Source organism: Ophidiomyces ophidiicola (genome assembly GCF_022830035.1).
Source record: "Ophidiomyces ophidiicola strain CBS 122913 chromosome Unknown scaffold_11, whole genome shotgun sequence".
Classification (NCBI taxonomy): Eukaryota; Fungi; Ascomycota; class Eurotiomycetes; order Onygenales; family Onygenaceae; genus Ophidiomyces; species Ophidiomyces ophidiicola.
Genome location: NW_026054651.1, coordinates 211,350 through 225,714, shown reverse-complemented (window position 1 = coordinate 225,714; position 14,365 = coordinate 211,350). Strand labels below are relative to the sequence as shown.

Here is a 14,365-nt window from a genome sequence, read left to right as displayed (position 1 = left end):
GTGCAAAATACGCTTCAAATGCTATGCTTTCCTCCCCCTTCCCTTTCCTCTCTCTTTCTCTCTCCCCCAAACATCACACTGGCTGATCAGCCTAGGATTCCGCGGAATACTGCTCTGCATCCTTCCGTGCCTTGAACATATTTGTCAACCCCCTCACTAACATGGTTGGATTCCGTTTTATACTTGGTGCCGGCACTGCCGCCGTGCGTAAGTCTGTGCGCCGTCGCACTAGTTTCTTGCGTCCAAACGGCCCCTGGTAGTAGCTATCCGAAGTCATCGTCTGGGTCCGCGTCGGCGACGGTTGTGCACTCGGAAAGTATTGCGATGAGCGATCTGAAAAGGGTGTCGCTACGCCGCTGCTTTGGGCGGTAGGTAGGAGGTCGGTCATGGACCGCGACGTCATGTAGAGGGAGCCCCGGGGAGGGGAACTCTGGGGAAGTTCAGGAGGCTCTAAGAGCTGGGGGAGAGTGGCGTAGTACCTCGACTGCCTCAGTTGGGGCCGCATTGGGTATGAATTCTGCGGAGGCGGCGGCGGTAGTGGTGGTGGTGCAAATGCAGGGGGTGGATGCTCTAGGGGCACCAAGGCGGGTTGGGGAAGAGTTTTTCTTCGAATTGAGGCGGATGGTATGCTGGGTATGCTGGGGGGAGTGGGCGGGGTGCGAGTAGGCGGACTGGGGGAGGGTGGAGTGGGAGCAGGCTGGCTAAACGTCTCGCCGTTACTGCTATTATGGAAGCCACAGCGTTGGCAGATGTACGGGTTCTTCTGAGCCGCAACGGGCGGTTCGCCATCGCTCTGTATCTCCTCAGGAGGACTGGGCGGTACTGTGGACTGTGACCACGAAAACTTCCTCTCAAGCGATGGAAATACTGGCGCCTGACGGCGAAGAAAGTCAGGGGTGGTGCCGTTTCTCTTATCCAGCAGCTGCAGGCTGTCGAGAAAAAGGCTTTGATTCTGCTCAAGTCGGGCCATAATTATCGCGACCCGAAAGGAATGGTACGACAGAATGACCTATTTATTCAGCGATCAAAAAAAAGAACGTATCATGAACGAGCGTATCCCAGTTGGCCAGGGGGGGCTGTGAAGAGCGAGCAGGCTCCAGGAGCTTTAACAGAGCACAGAAACGGGGGGTTTCAGGCCATTTTATTATAGGAAGAGAGCAGGAAGAAGAAAAACAGGCAAAAAAGCAACGTGCTTCCAGTCGCAGATCCGCCTGCCGCGCACACACGCACCTGGAGACTGACGAATCTCTGCGGGCACTTCGCAGCCCATTTAAACCCGCCGCCATGGGCCCTCGCTTTTTGGACCGCTCGCAGGACGAAACACGCCCGAAACAGACGAAAGCCAAGGGCCGCCGGGCAACCTAGAACAAGGCCAATCCCATGAGCCTAGCGGCGAGAGAGTTGGGGACCACTCTTTGCGTGCGAGAGAGACGCACAGTGGCTTGCGCAAAAAAAAGAGTTGGAAAGTCGGGTGGGCGTATGCCCCTCTTTGTGCTCGCCAGGCGAATAGAGATGTGGTTCCGAGATGCAAGCTTCGTGCAACTCGGATCCGCACTTGATCCCACAAGCGATGGTGCTGTTTCACTTCCGCCCATACAATCATGCATGAAGATTGGCCGGCGACGAACCATCCCACTGCGCGTCCACGGCACGGCGGCCGTCAAGCATATAACGAGGCTTCCTGGGCTTTTTTTAGTCCAACCAGGTTGAGATGATCGAAGCGACAGCTGACGTAAGGCGCTGGTCACGTGGAAGGGGTGTTCAGACGAAAGAAAGGGGGATTGAGAAAAAGACTCAGACAGCAAGTGCTCGGCTGGCAGCCGATAAATTGCGCAAATGGCTATGTTTCAGTGCGGGAGAGAACAAAGTTGGAGCTGAAGCAAAGCATATCGCATTTTCTTTGACTGTGCTTTGACAGAAATCATCTGACACCAGAGCTAGCTAGGTGTGCTCCGAGTGGTAATCACCAGCTGCATGAACGGAAGACACATTATGATACACATGACTCCACGACCTTCCGACCTCCCAAGAGTAAAACAGAAACCCAGATAATATGCCCGTTAAGTTAAAGAGAAGAACACCGTGGAAACCCAAGTCATTGTCGTAAAGAGAGCAATTTAACCACCGAAACCGTAGAGAGTGCCTGGGTAATCTGGTCAGTGGCAAGTTGGGGCAAAGTAGAAGCTGGAATGACTCACGTCCTTGACGCTTGAGGGCGTAGACAACATCCAAAGATGTGACGGTCTTTCTCTTAGCGTGCTCAGTGTATGTGACAGCATCGCGGATTACACCTTCAAGGAAGGTCTTCAAGACACTGCGGGTTTCTTCGTAGATCACTGTTTGAAGTGAATTAGTCTGGGTTAGGTGATGGTGCATGGAATGCAGGCAACATACTGGCAGAGATACGCTTGACACCACCACGGCGGGCAAGACGACGAATAGCAGGCTTGGTAATACCCTGGATGTTGTCACGAAGAATCTTTCGGTGACGTTTGGCACCACCCTTTCCAAGGCCCTTGCCACCCTTTCCACCTGTAGAGGAAGACGCGTTAGTTATGCCGCCGACGCGGTCTAGAGCCAGAGGCACTTACGGCCAGTCATGTTGATAGAAGTGAGGGGTTGTTTGAAGTTTGTTAGAGATTAGTGTCTCGTGGAAGTGAGTCGATTGGAGAGTTGAGAAACGCGTGTACAAGCGGCTGTAGCAGAGAAGGAGAGAAAGTTGGAGAGCAGTTGGGCGGCGCGATATTTCAAGTCGCTGTCGCCGGATTGGTGATGCGGGCGATCGGCCAATCAGCGCGCAGCGATTCGGGCCAGGGCGCGCTAGCCGTCTTGGGCGCCACCAGCCAATCAGCGGGCGGGATCACGACTAGTACATCGAGACTGATCTCGACGAAACCACCCGTTTGCAGCGCAAATTGGGAGAATCAGTTGATCTGAAGCGGTGGAGGTGGCAGAGATCACTGCGTGCAGCAGTTTGATCCGCGTTGTGCTGGTGGTGGGCGAGCGGATCAGATAGGCGCCAGGCGGGATGTGGTGTGGTGTTGCGGGCGGGTGTTGTGGTTTTTGGTGTTCTGCCCGCCAAACAGGCCGCGCGCAACCCGCCCGTTAGACCGCCCGCTTTCCAGCACTTTTTTCTGATCTGAACAATCCGCGCTAAGCCTGGCTCTGCGCGCCCACGCACGCCTGCCCAGATCACGCCCCCCGCTGGCCGCCTGCTACAAATACCGGCCCCCCACCCAATTCCCTCGCTTCTTTTGCAACCTTTTCTCTCCACCACCATCGCCATCCGCCTTCGTGTGCTTCTTTTGGCATCTTCCAACCATCCTTCCATCAACTTTTTATCGCTCAAAATCTTCGCTTAACTGCCTAAAACCTTTTACAATGGCCAGAACAAAGCAGACAGCTCGTACGTCATCACCACCTCACTGTCGCTGCGCTGCTGCCTCACTAGGCTGCCGGTGGTGACGCGACTTCATCTCACCCACCCTTTACTGACTTCGTGTTCTTAGGTAAATCTACCGGTGGCAAGGCCCCGCGTAAGCAGATTGCCGCTAAGGCTGCCCGCAAAGCTGCTCCCTCTACTGGTGGTGTCAAGAAGCCTCACCGCTACAAGCCTGGTGAGTCACCTTTTACCTTGGCGCCTTCACTTGCCATCCTGGTCTTAGCTAACAACACCCTTCAATAGGTACCGTCGCTCTCCGTGAAATCCGTCGCTACCAGAAATCCACCGAGCTCTTGATCCGCAAACTTCCCTTCCAGCGCTTGGTCCGTGAAATTGCTCAGGACTTCAAATCCGACCTCCGCTTCCAGTCTTCCGCCATCGGTGCCCTTCAGGAGTCCGTCGAGGCCTACCTCGTCTCTCTCTTCGAAGATACCAACTTGTGCGCTATCCACGCCAAGCGTGTTACCATCCGTATGTTTTATCTAACTACCTTGATGACTCGACAACTAACAACACTTTACAGAGTCCAAGGATATCCAGCTGGCTCGTCGTCTCCGTGGTGAACGTTCATAAACGTTTCTAGTGTTTATGGATTGTGTTTTCTTGTGCTTGTTCATAACTGTTAACGACCGGCGACAAATGATGGCTTTTTAACTGGGATTTTCAATTTGGGTTTTGTTTTTAATCATCAACAATCGTGGACATGGGGGCTGGGTTGGTCTGAGGCGTCTTTGCTGTAACATTATCTCGATTGCAAAATTGCACCAGCTCGAGTCCTTTTCATCGGGCCCGTACTTAGATGTTAACATTCAATATTACTTCTAAGTGTCTTACTATTATTACTCTCCAAATATACCTTTAGTATTATTCTCCCTGCCCTTGATTGTTGGTGTCGTGTATATATATTGAGTGAGCCGAACCTTCCTTTCAACATAAATCTGCTCGCTGGGTTATATTCCACAATACGATTCCTAATCACAAAACCGAAGCTGTTTGAGCCTGTTGTGCGACGGCGCCGACGAGCGTCAGATTTGGCTCGCGAGAATCACCGAGACGGGAGTCGGCAAACAACGCCGAACACCCGAACACCAACTTCACCGACACACCCTACAACTTCTCCTCTCCCTCTTGTTACTGTCGACAAGGCCGTTTTGAAGATATGACATTAAAACCATCGCTCTCGTTTTCCCGTGATCGTCGCCCACGGCCGTGACGCCTTTCTCGTACTGTTTGGCTGTTCGGCTGCCCCACCTCGACTTCTCCGCTTGACTCACATCTCCCCTGCTCCCTCGGGCTTATTCTTACGTTCCAAGTCAGAATTTATAAGGAAAAATGATCCGGTGATTCGCCTACTACGGCGTATCTGTGACCTTGAGCTTCGTTTTTTGAAAAATACGGGGAGTTGCGTGTCTCACGCCGGCTGTAGCCTTCCCCCCCACCACCAACCGTACAGAACACAAACTATTTACAATCTCGAGCATGGGCATGGAACGTATCGTACGAGGGGCCCTGTCCGTCTCACTTGCGATCAGACGACAAACCTCGGTCCCTCATCGTTGGACGCAGCTGCGGCGAATCCAATCCAGTACCACAAACCACAGCCCATCCGCGCCGCCATCACCGGCAACAGCGGCTGAAAATGCGAACACCCAGACCCCTCCCCACGGCTCTGCGACGGCTTCAGCTGGAGCCCCCGTGCCCTCGATCCCCGAGCGACCCTCGCGCTCGCTGCGTCAGATAATGAAGGCTAGTCCGCTGGGGAAGGCCGTGGGCTGGTATAGCCGGCAGCAGCATGGCCGCCCGTATTGGACGCAGGTGTGGAGTACGCTTATCATATACTTATGTGCAGACCTGTGTGCGCAGCTGCTGGTATCCAGTGATGAAGCATCGGAGGCGGGGGAGCTGCAAGGTGAAGTTGCTGCTGCCCAGCAGGACGAAGATCAGGAGAGCACGTCGAGTGTGTGGGCGAATTACGATGGGATGCGGACTGCGAGACATTTGACGGTGGGAGTTGTTGCCGCGATTCCGGTGTATAGATGGTATGCTCAGGATTCTTCAGATATCAATTCTCAGACTAATATTCTCGTCATAGGTTTATGTTCCTTCACCATCATTTTAATTATGCCTCGAAAGCCCGTTCTATCCTCACTAAAGTTGCCGTATCACAATCCATATTCACTCCTATTTTCAATACCTACTTCTTTGCCATGCAGTCTCTGCTCGCCGGAGCGTCACTGTATGATACGTGGGAGAGATTGAAAAAGGCCGTGCCGAATAGCATCATGAACAGCGCCAAACTGTGGCCCGGTGTCACCGCTTTCTTATTTTTATACGTGGAGCCGCAGTTCCGCAGCATCGTTTCAGGCATTGTGGCTGTGGGCTGGCAGGCATATTTAAGTTGGCTCAATCAAAAGGCAGCTAGGGAAGTTAGGGAGGCTGCTATTATAGAAGCCGCTGAGCTTCTGCAAGACACAGGTTCTCACAAAGGCGCGCTGCTGCATACCCCGTGATATGTGGGTGGGGGAGCTTCTGGAACTTTTAATTTTCAATTGCATATATATTTTGGGTGACTTTTTTTGTCGTGCAAATCAAAAAATGGTTCAAGGCAACTTTGACAGCACAGACTTGTGTCTGACAGAAGGCTTGAAAATAATGCTGATACCCAGGGCTATAATTTCTTTAAAGGTGTTGGGTGTCATTAGATAGATAGATCTGTTTTATTTAGACCAAGTTAGAGATAGCGAGCCATCGTCTAATATAAACTGATTGTTTTCGATGCCTCGTGGGTCCATATACCCATAGAGTGGCCTGGCGTTATTAAGCCTCATTGCCACCCAAAGTTAAGCTCGCCAGTACATAAAGCCAAACTTCTCACAGAACAACACAGCTTCTTGTCAATGCAGAATCACCACTCCATGAGGTGAACACGGCGGCACCTCGAGCGAACAGGCCGCAGGCATGTCCTGCTGTTCGCGACTCAGAATCAATGACGCTCTCAGCGGCGGACGCGTCGGACTCTAGTGACTACGGACCCGATTTTTCACCAGAAGAAGAGGAACTTTTAATCGGGTTACTGGACAATCTCGCTGCAGATAGAGGAGACATCGCCATTGAGGGCACCCCTGCACGTGCTGGCGATAGCATCGCAGTGACGCGCGACGTTGGAATTGGTGTTTTGGAGTCGGTGCCTAAAACGGTTGCGGATATCGAGGATGTCCCTGTGTCTGCTTTCCAGGCCAGCGGCGGGCAGCCACTCAGCCCGACTACCCAGAAGCTATTGGAAATATGGGACTCTCTGTCTGACTTCGAGATCGACGACGTCGCTGAAGAGAAGGGTGGTGAGTCTCCTCTCCGGATCGGGTCTATAGATCTCAAGCGGAGGTCCCAGCATTGTTATGAATTTCGGAAGGCGGGCTGACATCTGACTATAAGCGTCTAGTAGAGCATCCTAATTCCATAGAAGGCCGGGAAACTCCGCGCCGTCGCGATGAGGAAGACAGCCAGCAGCAGGCTGTCGACGCGATGACAGTTGGAAACCGCACGCCATCTAAGGCTTTGTACGGCCTGAAGCCCAAGTCCCCCTTGGAACGATTTCGCAAAGCACCTAAAAAGAACCTCTCCGTTACGGATTTGATCTCTCCTGCCTGGTGCGAGCTACAATACTGGTACAGTCTAACAAAGCACGGGCGCAAGCGGCCAACACCTGCAATGAGGAAAGGGAGCGCGGTCCATAAGACTCTCGAAGAGCAAGTACATACCACTGTTCCAGTGGAAATATTGACGAGAGAGGACGGGTGGGCTTTGAGAATATGGAACGTGATACAGGGGCTACATACTCTAAGAACCACTGGAATGACAAGAGAGCTGGAGGTATGGGGTGTTATTGACGGCGAGATGGTGACGGGCATCATCGACGAGCTCTCTTATGATTGCCCTGATGCTGCGCTCGAGGCGGCATTGATTCCAAAGCCTGCAAGGGTGAAACCGGTCAAGTCTTTGACTCCCGGGGACCAGATGTCGTTCACTGATTATATGCTGTCTGCAGCTGGTGGCGGTAAAACGCTTCAAAGCTTTGCAGCAGACAGCCCTGGGGGCACTGATTCACAATTAATAACGGATAAAAAGATCTACATAACAGATGTCAAGACCCGTAGATCCGCTGCAAACTTGCCCACTGTGTCGAGCGTTGGATTTCGTCCGACGCTCTTGCAGCTTCATCTATATTTCCACATGCTTACTCGACTTGCCACCAGTGATGATATCACAATGGAGTCTATAGGCCTACGATACCGGTTGGACATCGACCAACCGTTTTCTGACAGTTTTATCGCTCAAGTGAATGGATTTGACAATCATTTTTTGGATTTCAACTCGTCGCCAGAGAGCCTGGCCGAGTCCTTTGGCGATGAAGATCTTCTCGACATACTCGTCGATCATAATTCTCTGTCTAGCCTTTGGTCACTTATGAAGGAGCACCTCCGGCTTACTCTCCTCCCTACGACGCAAGTCCACGGAGATTCGCCTTCTGATCCATCCGTCGTCGCCCCCACTGCTAAGCCTGACAATGACCACAGCCCTGACATCGTCGAATCTTCACCTTCTACCATTCTCTCACCCCTCCTTACAGCTTCATACGTCTATGCCCCAACCGGCTCCACCGATGCCGTAACGTTTTTAGGCAGCAGATCATTTTTCTTTGATGAAAATGATTTATACCCCTATCTCGCTGATGGAATGCGCTTTTGGCGTGGAGACAGGAACGCACAAGGCGTTGCCCTCGAGGAAGCATGGAAATGCAGAATTTGCGAGTTTCGAGACGAGTGTGAGTGGAGAGGCGCGAAAGAGAATGAGGTTTTGAAACGAGGAAGAAGAAATGATACTTGAAGACTTAGGAAACTTTGGACACAGAATACGCCCCATACAGGAATTAAATATACCATTGCGCCTATCGTGGGTTATCATACTCTGAATTCGTTAACGTCGCAATTTGGATATAAAAAATCCTCATCTTAGCTCTTGGTATAGGACTAGTCATCTACGTCATCCACAGCCAGTGATACACAGGAGCATTGAAGAAGGCGTTTTGACCCTTCTTTCTAATAATACTCTTCCTCAACGGATTCGCCGCGCTGTGGTAGCAATTAGCCATAGCTTCTTATGACTCCGGGATCAAGTTACCCACCACTGCTGCTGCTGCCTTCGCTTCAATGGCCTGCTTCTCCATCTTCCTGATACGTACCATCAACTCTTCGAATGTTTTGATTTCTTCTCCCGAGCTGCCCTCGCGCTTGGCGCTCTCTGCCTCGAGTTCGGCTCTTAGCTCTTCGGCTCTCTTTCTGGCTTCTGCTTCTGCAACTCTTTTCTTGCGGGCTTCTATGGCTTCCAATGCGATCTCCATGAGGCGATTATGCCAATTTTGTTGGTTTGTTAGAACCTGGCAATGTATCTCCAACCATTTTTCGAGATCGGCGTGGTCAACTGGTGGGGGAGTAGAATCTTTCGGCCCTTTAGACGCTGGATTTGGTATCTTGAGGCACACTGATGGAACTTACATTTCTTTTGTTTGGGATTCTTTTTGTGATTGCTCTTCTTGACACGGGTGGCCGCCGAATTTTCTTTCTGTATAGATCCAGCATTGGGTTTACCTGGGGAAGCCATGTTAAAGAAGTCGGAAATGCAGCCTGCAACTGCAGCCAGCGGTGATGACTGAAAAGCCTGAGGAAGGACCCTTGTGTAAACTAATAGTAACAGGAACGAAGCATTGCATTTAGTAAAAAGACTGTTTAATGATATGAATATAGAATTTCTATATATATATCCACTTTTGGTATGGTTTGCTAGGTGGAATTCGCCTTTTTATTCAAATGCAATGATCACCAATTGATCCGAAAATTTTTGTTTTTTAATAAGCCCAAGGGGCATTCCGAAAGATGCTACAAGCTACTCTTGTCTAACGCTGCTGAGCCCATTACTGCGGCCTATGGGAAAAAGAAAACGTCAGCTTTCAGATCAAAAATAAACCAACACGGCGGAAAAAACCGACAAGGAATGAGGTGAGTCAGAACGAACTTACTCTAGCGTCTCCATAAACGGGCGTTATCCCGGTCCAAAGTTCGAACTAAACAGCAGGTCAGGGACTAATCTTCAGAAAATGTATATCATTCAACTTACTTGATAAACACCCTGAGCAACTAACGCTTCCAGACCGGGAATGGTAACCCAACACCTGTCGTTAGCTAGTTGTCTCAGTGGTGTCATAGAAGGCTTATAGGCCATTTCCAATAGTGTTCTCTGAATCGGTGTCTCCCCCTTTGCCAAGGTTTCCTCGTCAACAGAGGAAACAGCATCGAAAAGCTCGCACAAAAGTTCTCTCATGCCAGAATCAATCGGGCGGTCTCCTGGGATCGTGCCGATTGCCACGCTCGGAAGTAGTTTTACCTTTTTTATATCATTAATAGTTTGGATGTTGTACTCCGGCGGGAAGGATGATGCTATGTCGGCGAGCTTGGACTCTGAGCGACCGATAAAATAAAGTGGTGAATATCCCATGCTGTAAAGAGCATGTATAGCTGCACGAGCAGTACCACCGCTGCCGATTACAACACCGGAGGCGGGGAAATCTGTACCCGAAGGAGAGATAGCTCCGGCATCAAGAAGGCACCGGACCATACCCTGCCAATCAGTGTTGTAGCCGACAAGTCTTGCTTGTTCATTTTCATCACCTGGCTCTCGTGGAATAGGAACGATCGTATTGACCGCCCCAATGATTCGAGCTTCGGGTGCAATCCCATCAAGTAAAGGCATGATATCAAGCTTGAGAGGTATCGTGACTGAAGCACCTCCAAAATCAGGTGCGTAAATGAAGTCTTTGACAGCGTTCACATTTTCAGTTTCTAGGCGCCCATAGACATGAGGTAGACCAACCCCCGAGAATAACGCATTGTGCATTGCGGGGGACCTGGACGCAGAGACCGGTGACCCGAAAACAGCAAACTGTTTTGACTCGATTTCACCCATCAAAGACAACCCCTCTCTTATTTCTTTGGCGGAGAGTTGACCAGGTGCAGCCTTGAATGGGAGTTTCGGATGAGATACAGGGGTCATAAAGCCATTTAAGATACGACTGAGGCGACCCTTGTCGCCCATATTGATTGCGATGACAGGGATATCGTGTGACGCCTGGGCCCATGTCTTGAACTGCCTAAGTGCCATATTATCGTCAAGTGTTTTAGCAATTCCAACCAGCTTGATTATATCTCCATATTGTAAGGCTTTGTTGTAGAAGCGAATCCAAGAGCCATTTGCCCAAGATAGGTTACAGCCAACGTCATGGTGAGATGCAATAATCTTGGAAAATCCTTTAATCTCCGTTACGGATTGAAGAATATGCTCTGGAAGTGTAATCTCAAGATCGATAAACTCAGAACCCATTCGCACAGCAAGGCGATATAACTCTAGAGCGACGTCGTATGCATCATCTGGGAAGCGCCCGCCTTGACTCTTGGTCCTGATTGTAAACACAATAGGTACAGCTACGCGACCTCGGAGGATAGATATTTGCTCGGCAACGAAGTCCACAGATGGGATCTCATTACTACTTGATGGATCCACAAGCAAGTCCACTCGCAACTCGACAGCGTCCGATCCAAGACTAACATCGCATAATATATCCGCCGAAGGTCGCAAATCAGGCATCGTTAATGAAACAAAAAACGATTGTTTCCTGTGCTTCATGAGGGCCAGGTGGTCGATCTCTCCAGTCACGAGCTTTAAGAAGCGCGAAAAGCCATCTCGAGCGAAGCCAACCCTATCTGGCCCAGCATGCTGGCTGTGATATTGATAGTTGCTACATTGTTGGTACCAGGGTTTTCGACGAAGCCACACTCCCATCATATCTTCAGCGTAAGCTGGCCGTGTCTGATCTATTTCAAGATAATTCATGACCTCTTGAATGTTGCGCATCACCAAAACAACGCATCCCTTATTTTTATGGTACTGGACCAGAAGCTCTCGGGCTGCTTCTGTTTCAACAATTCCGCCACCGCAAGCAAAGACGTATCCCGTCGGTTTATCATGCATCACACGCCGTAGAAGAGCAAGTTCAGCCTCCCGAAATCCATCCCAGCCTCGCTCTTTAATGATATCCGGAATTTCCTTGCCTTCCGTGCTCTCAAGTTCTGCATCAAGATCCATGAACGTCCTTTTTAAAACTCGAGAAGCCCGGAGGCCACTTGTAGTTTTGCCAGCTCCTCGCATGCCAATAACAAAAATAGATGCTGCAGGCACTGCATCTTTTCTGGATTCAGGCTTTCGAAGCTCGATACCCTCTAGCTTCGTTTTGAACGTACCAGCCAAAGTATCCCACCATCCAGGCCAAGTTTTTCCTACGCATTCTTTCTCGAGCAAGATTGTAGGCTGAGGTGCTACTAGCGAAAGAACACTAAAGCTCATTGCTACGCGATGGTCATCGTAACAATGTACGCCATGTGGAGGCTGTGACAAAGTAGAGCGATCAACCCCATCAATCTCAAGGCCGTCATCATGTTCTCGGCAGGTCACCCCAAATTTGGCTAGTTCATCTTTCATCGCTCTAATTCGGTTGCATTCTTTGACGCGTTGGTTTGCAATGCCAAAAATTCTGGTTGTGCGATTCGAACCGCCTGTAGCTACAGCAGCAAGAACAGATGCAGTTAAGAAAGCATCTGTCATTGGTTCCATATCTACATTATGCAGTGGTTTCAAGATACCACCTTTTGGCCCGGTAACGGTAGTCGAATAGTCGGATTGCTTAACCTCACATCCCATGGGTAGGAGTATATCCACTGCAAACCGCGCATCTCCTTGTAAGGATTTCGATCCGATGTTTGGAATTGTGCAAGTAGTACCTGTGATAGCGGCAGTTGCCAAAGGGTAGGTTGCGGAACTAGCATCGCTTTCGATTGTGTATTCTGCTGGATTGATATACTTGCCCTGAGGGATATGGTAGGTATGTTCTTCTGTAGTCGACCTTTTTACGTCGATACCAAACGATCGCATCATAGCAGTTGTCATATCAATGTATGGCTGTGATATTGGCTTTCCACCCACTAACTTCAGAGTCATTGGCTCTTTTGCATAGGGTGCACACATCAACAGGGAGGAGACATATTGAGAGGATATTTTAGCTGCTAGGCTGATTTGTCCTCCAGCGATCCCTCCAGATGCATCTATTTTCAGTGGGAGGCAGCCTTCAGTTTCCATGTACTCAATGCCAGCACCATTTTGCCTAAGTGAATCAACAAGGGGTCCAATTGGCCTTTGCTTCATTCGGGAATTTCCAGTAAGAACAGTAGAGTCAATACTGTTATTCTGTGCAAGAGTTGCGACAGTGGTGAGGAACCTGGATGCCGTACCGGCATTCCCTAGATAAAGATCTTTTGGACTTGCTTGCAGCTTGCCTCCTTTCCCATGAACGACAAGCACTTCACCTTCCTCCTCCCAAGCAAAGGTTGCAGCGCCGAGGCGTTCGAGCGCGTTCAGCATAACCTCCGTGTCGTCTGAATGTAGTAAGTTCTTAATGCGACATGTTCCTGAGCCAAGAGCAGCAAGAATAAGTGCCCGGTTAGAAATGCTTTTTGATCCTGGTGGGGTGCAAGTGACATTTAGGGAGCTTGGGATACCAGGGAAGACTTCTATGCTAGGCGCAAGTGCAATTCTAATATCTTCGTTCGACACTTCGCTTGCTTTTTGCTCATGAGTGCGGCCGATGCTGGATAAAAGAACTACTTTTTTAATCGGACCAGCATTCTTCTTATCCACGGCCATGAATGCAAGAAGTTCCTCGACACTGCAGTGTTTCCCAGCACTGAGCTTTCTGATTCGCGAATCCTTCAACGATGTTGGAAGTCCGTAATTTGCCAAACATTTTGTAAGACGCGCCACTGCAACGTTTTTTAATAGGCCAAGATGCCGGGCGAGCTCTACTTCTTTGACCATGCCCACAGCCACACATTCTCCATGAAGAATCTGTGGCGCGAGGATACCTTCAATAGCGTGGCCAATCGAATGGCCAAAGTTGAGTAAGTTTCGCAATCCGCCTTCCCTTTCGTCTTTTGACACGACGTCAGCCTTGAATCTTGCAGAAGCCAAAATTGTAGCTTTCAGAATCTCCTGAATACCGCCAAACCGTGGGCGATCAGAAGTGTTCTCTGATTTGACAGCCGAAAGAATGCAAGCTGCATTCTTTTCAAGGGCAGAAAATTCTTGTTCACTGGATATGGCGGCAGTCTGTTCGTGATACAGTTAACTTCATGAATCAAATAATTACGGTAGATAAGAAAATAGTAGCTTACCTTGATTACTTCAGCCATGCCGTTGATAAACTCCCTCTCAGGTAGGGTATTAAGAAATTCCATATCCAAGTAGATTTTGTGGGGTTGCCAGATAGCACCTATCAAATTCTTTCCATTTGGGGTATCAATAGCAGTCTTGCCGCCAATAGAGGAGTCAACCATAGCTAGCAACGTCGTGGGCACTTGTACAAAGCGAACACCACGCATGTAAGTGGCCGCAACGTATCCAATTAAATCTCCTATGACTCCTCCACCAAGAGCGATGATAACTGTGTCGCGACCGCATGGTGGCTTGCAGCACAGCATCCAGTCTTCAATTTCAGCTTTTGTCTGACGAGACTTCGAAGGCTCTCCAGGCGGGATGGCATAGGTAAGCAAGCGGGGTTTTGGCGTAATATTCGACGCTGCGGCATCGAATGCCTGCTGGAAGTCGGGGACATACAACGGGGTCAGAGTGGTGTCGGAGATAAGGATATAGGTAGAGGAGGGGCAGTCGGTAAGCAAATCGCGTGCAACATGGCGTTTCCAAATGCCAAAGTCAGCAACTATGCTATCGCGACCTAAAATTTTGATAGTCGTTGGTGTGGCCATT

General features: G+C 50.0%; 7 protein-coding genes across 7 annotated transcripts; 3 read left to right on the top strand and 4 right to left on the bottom strand.

The window, feature by feature from the left end:
- Positions 1-91: 91 nt before the first annotated feature.
- Positions 92-970, bottom strand: LOZ57_003361 (uncharacterized protein; the record flags this gene model as incomplete). The annotated part of the gene is made up of 1 exon (XM_049252410.1): positions 92-970. The coding sequence occupies one exon, from the start codon at positions 968-970 to the stop codon at positions 92-94; it is 879 nt and encodes a 292-aa protein (XP_049108584.1).
- Positions 971-2,117: 1,147 nt separating this feature from the next.
- On the bottom strand, positions 2,118-2,601 carry HHF1_2 (Histone H4; the record flags this gene model as incomplete). The annotated part of the gene is made up of 4 exons (XM_049252409.1): positions 2,118-2,143; positions 2,199-2,336; positions 2,395-2,532; positions 2,592-2,601. 4 exons carry the CDS (start codon positions 2,599-2,601, stop codon positions 2,118-2,120), a joined length of 312 nt encoding a protein of 103 aa, XP_049108583.1.
- A 780-nt stretch (positions 2,602-3,381) lies between these two features.
- Positions 3,382-4,015, top strand: HHT1 (histone H3.1; the record flags this gene model as incomplete). Its single annotated transcript, XM_049252408.1, has 4 exons — positions 3,382-3,406; positions 3,510-3,617; positions 3,686-3,913; positions 3,966-4,015. The coding sequence occupies 4 exons, from the start codon at positions 3,382-3,384 to the stop codon at positions 4,013-4,015; spliced, it is 411 nt and encodes a 136-aa protein (XP_049108582.1).
- Positions 4,016-4,921: 906 nt separating this feature from the next.
- On the top strand, positions 4,922-5,952 carry LOZ57_003358 (uncharacterized protein; the record flags this gene model as incomplete). Its single annotated transcript, XM_049252407.1, has 2 exons — positions 4,922-5,481; positions 5,535-5,952. 2 exons carry the CDS (start codon positions 4,922-4,924, stop codon positions 5,950-5,952), a joined length of 978 nt encoding a protein of 325 aa, XP_049108581.1.
- Positions 5,953-6,428: 476 nt separating this feature from the next.
- LOZ57_003357 (uncharacterized protein) lies at positions 6,429-8,326 on the top strand (the record flags this gene model as incomplete). Its single annotated transcript, XM_049252406.1, has 2 exons — positions 6,429-6,780; positions 6,882-8,326. 2 exons carry the CDS (start codon positions 6,429-6,431, stop codon positions 8,324-8,326), a joined length of 1,797 nt encoding a protein of 598 aa, XP_049108580.1.
- A 212-nt stretch (positions 8,327-8,538) lies between these two features.
- LOZ57_003356 (uncharacterized protein) lies at positions 8,539-9,100 on the bottom strand (the record flags this gene model as incomplete). The annotated part of the gene is made up of 3 exons (XM_049252405.1): positions 8,539-8,571; positions 8,625-8,920; positions 8,995-9,100. The coding sequence occupies 3 exons, from the start codon at positions 9,098-9,100 to the stop codon at positions 8,539-8,541; spliced, it is 435 nt and encodes a 144-aa protein (XP_049108579.1).
- Positions 9,101-9,375: 275 nt separating this feature from the next.
- Positions 9,376-14,364, bottom strand: ARO1 (3-dehydroquinate dehydratase (3-dehydroquinase); the record flags this gene model as incomplete). Its single annotated transcript, XM_049252404.1, has 4 exons — positions 9,376-9,420; positions 9,516-9,560; positions 9,614-13,708; positions 13,774-14,364. The coding sequence occupies 4 exons, from the start codon at positions 14,362-14,364 to the stop codon at positions 9,376-9,378; spliced, it is 4,776 nt and encodes a 1,591-aa protein (XP_049108578.1).
- Position 14,365: the final 1 nt, after the last annotated feature.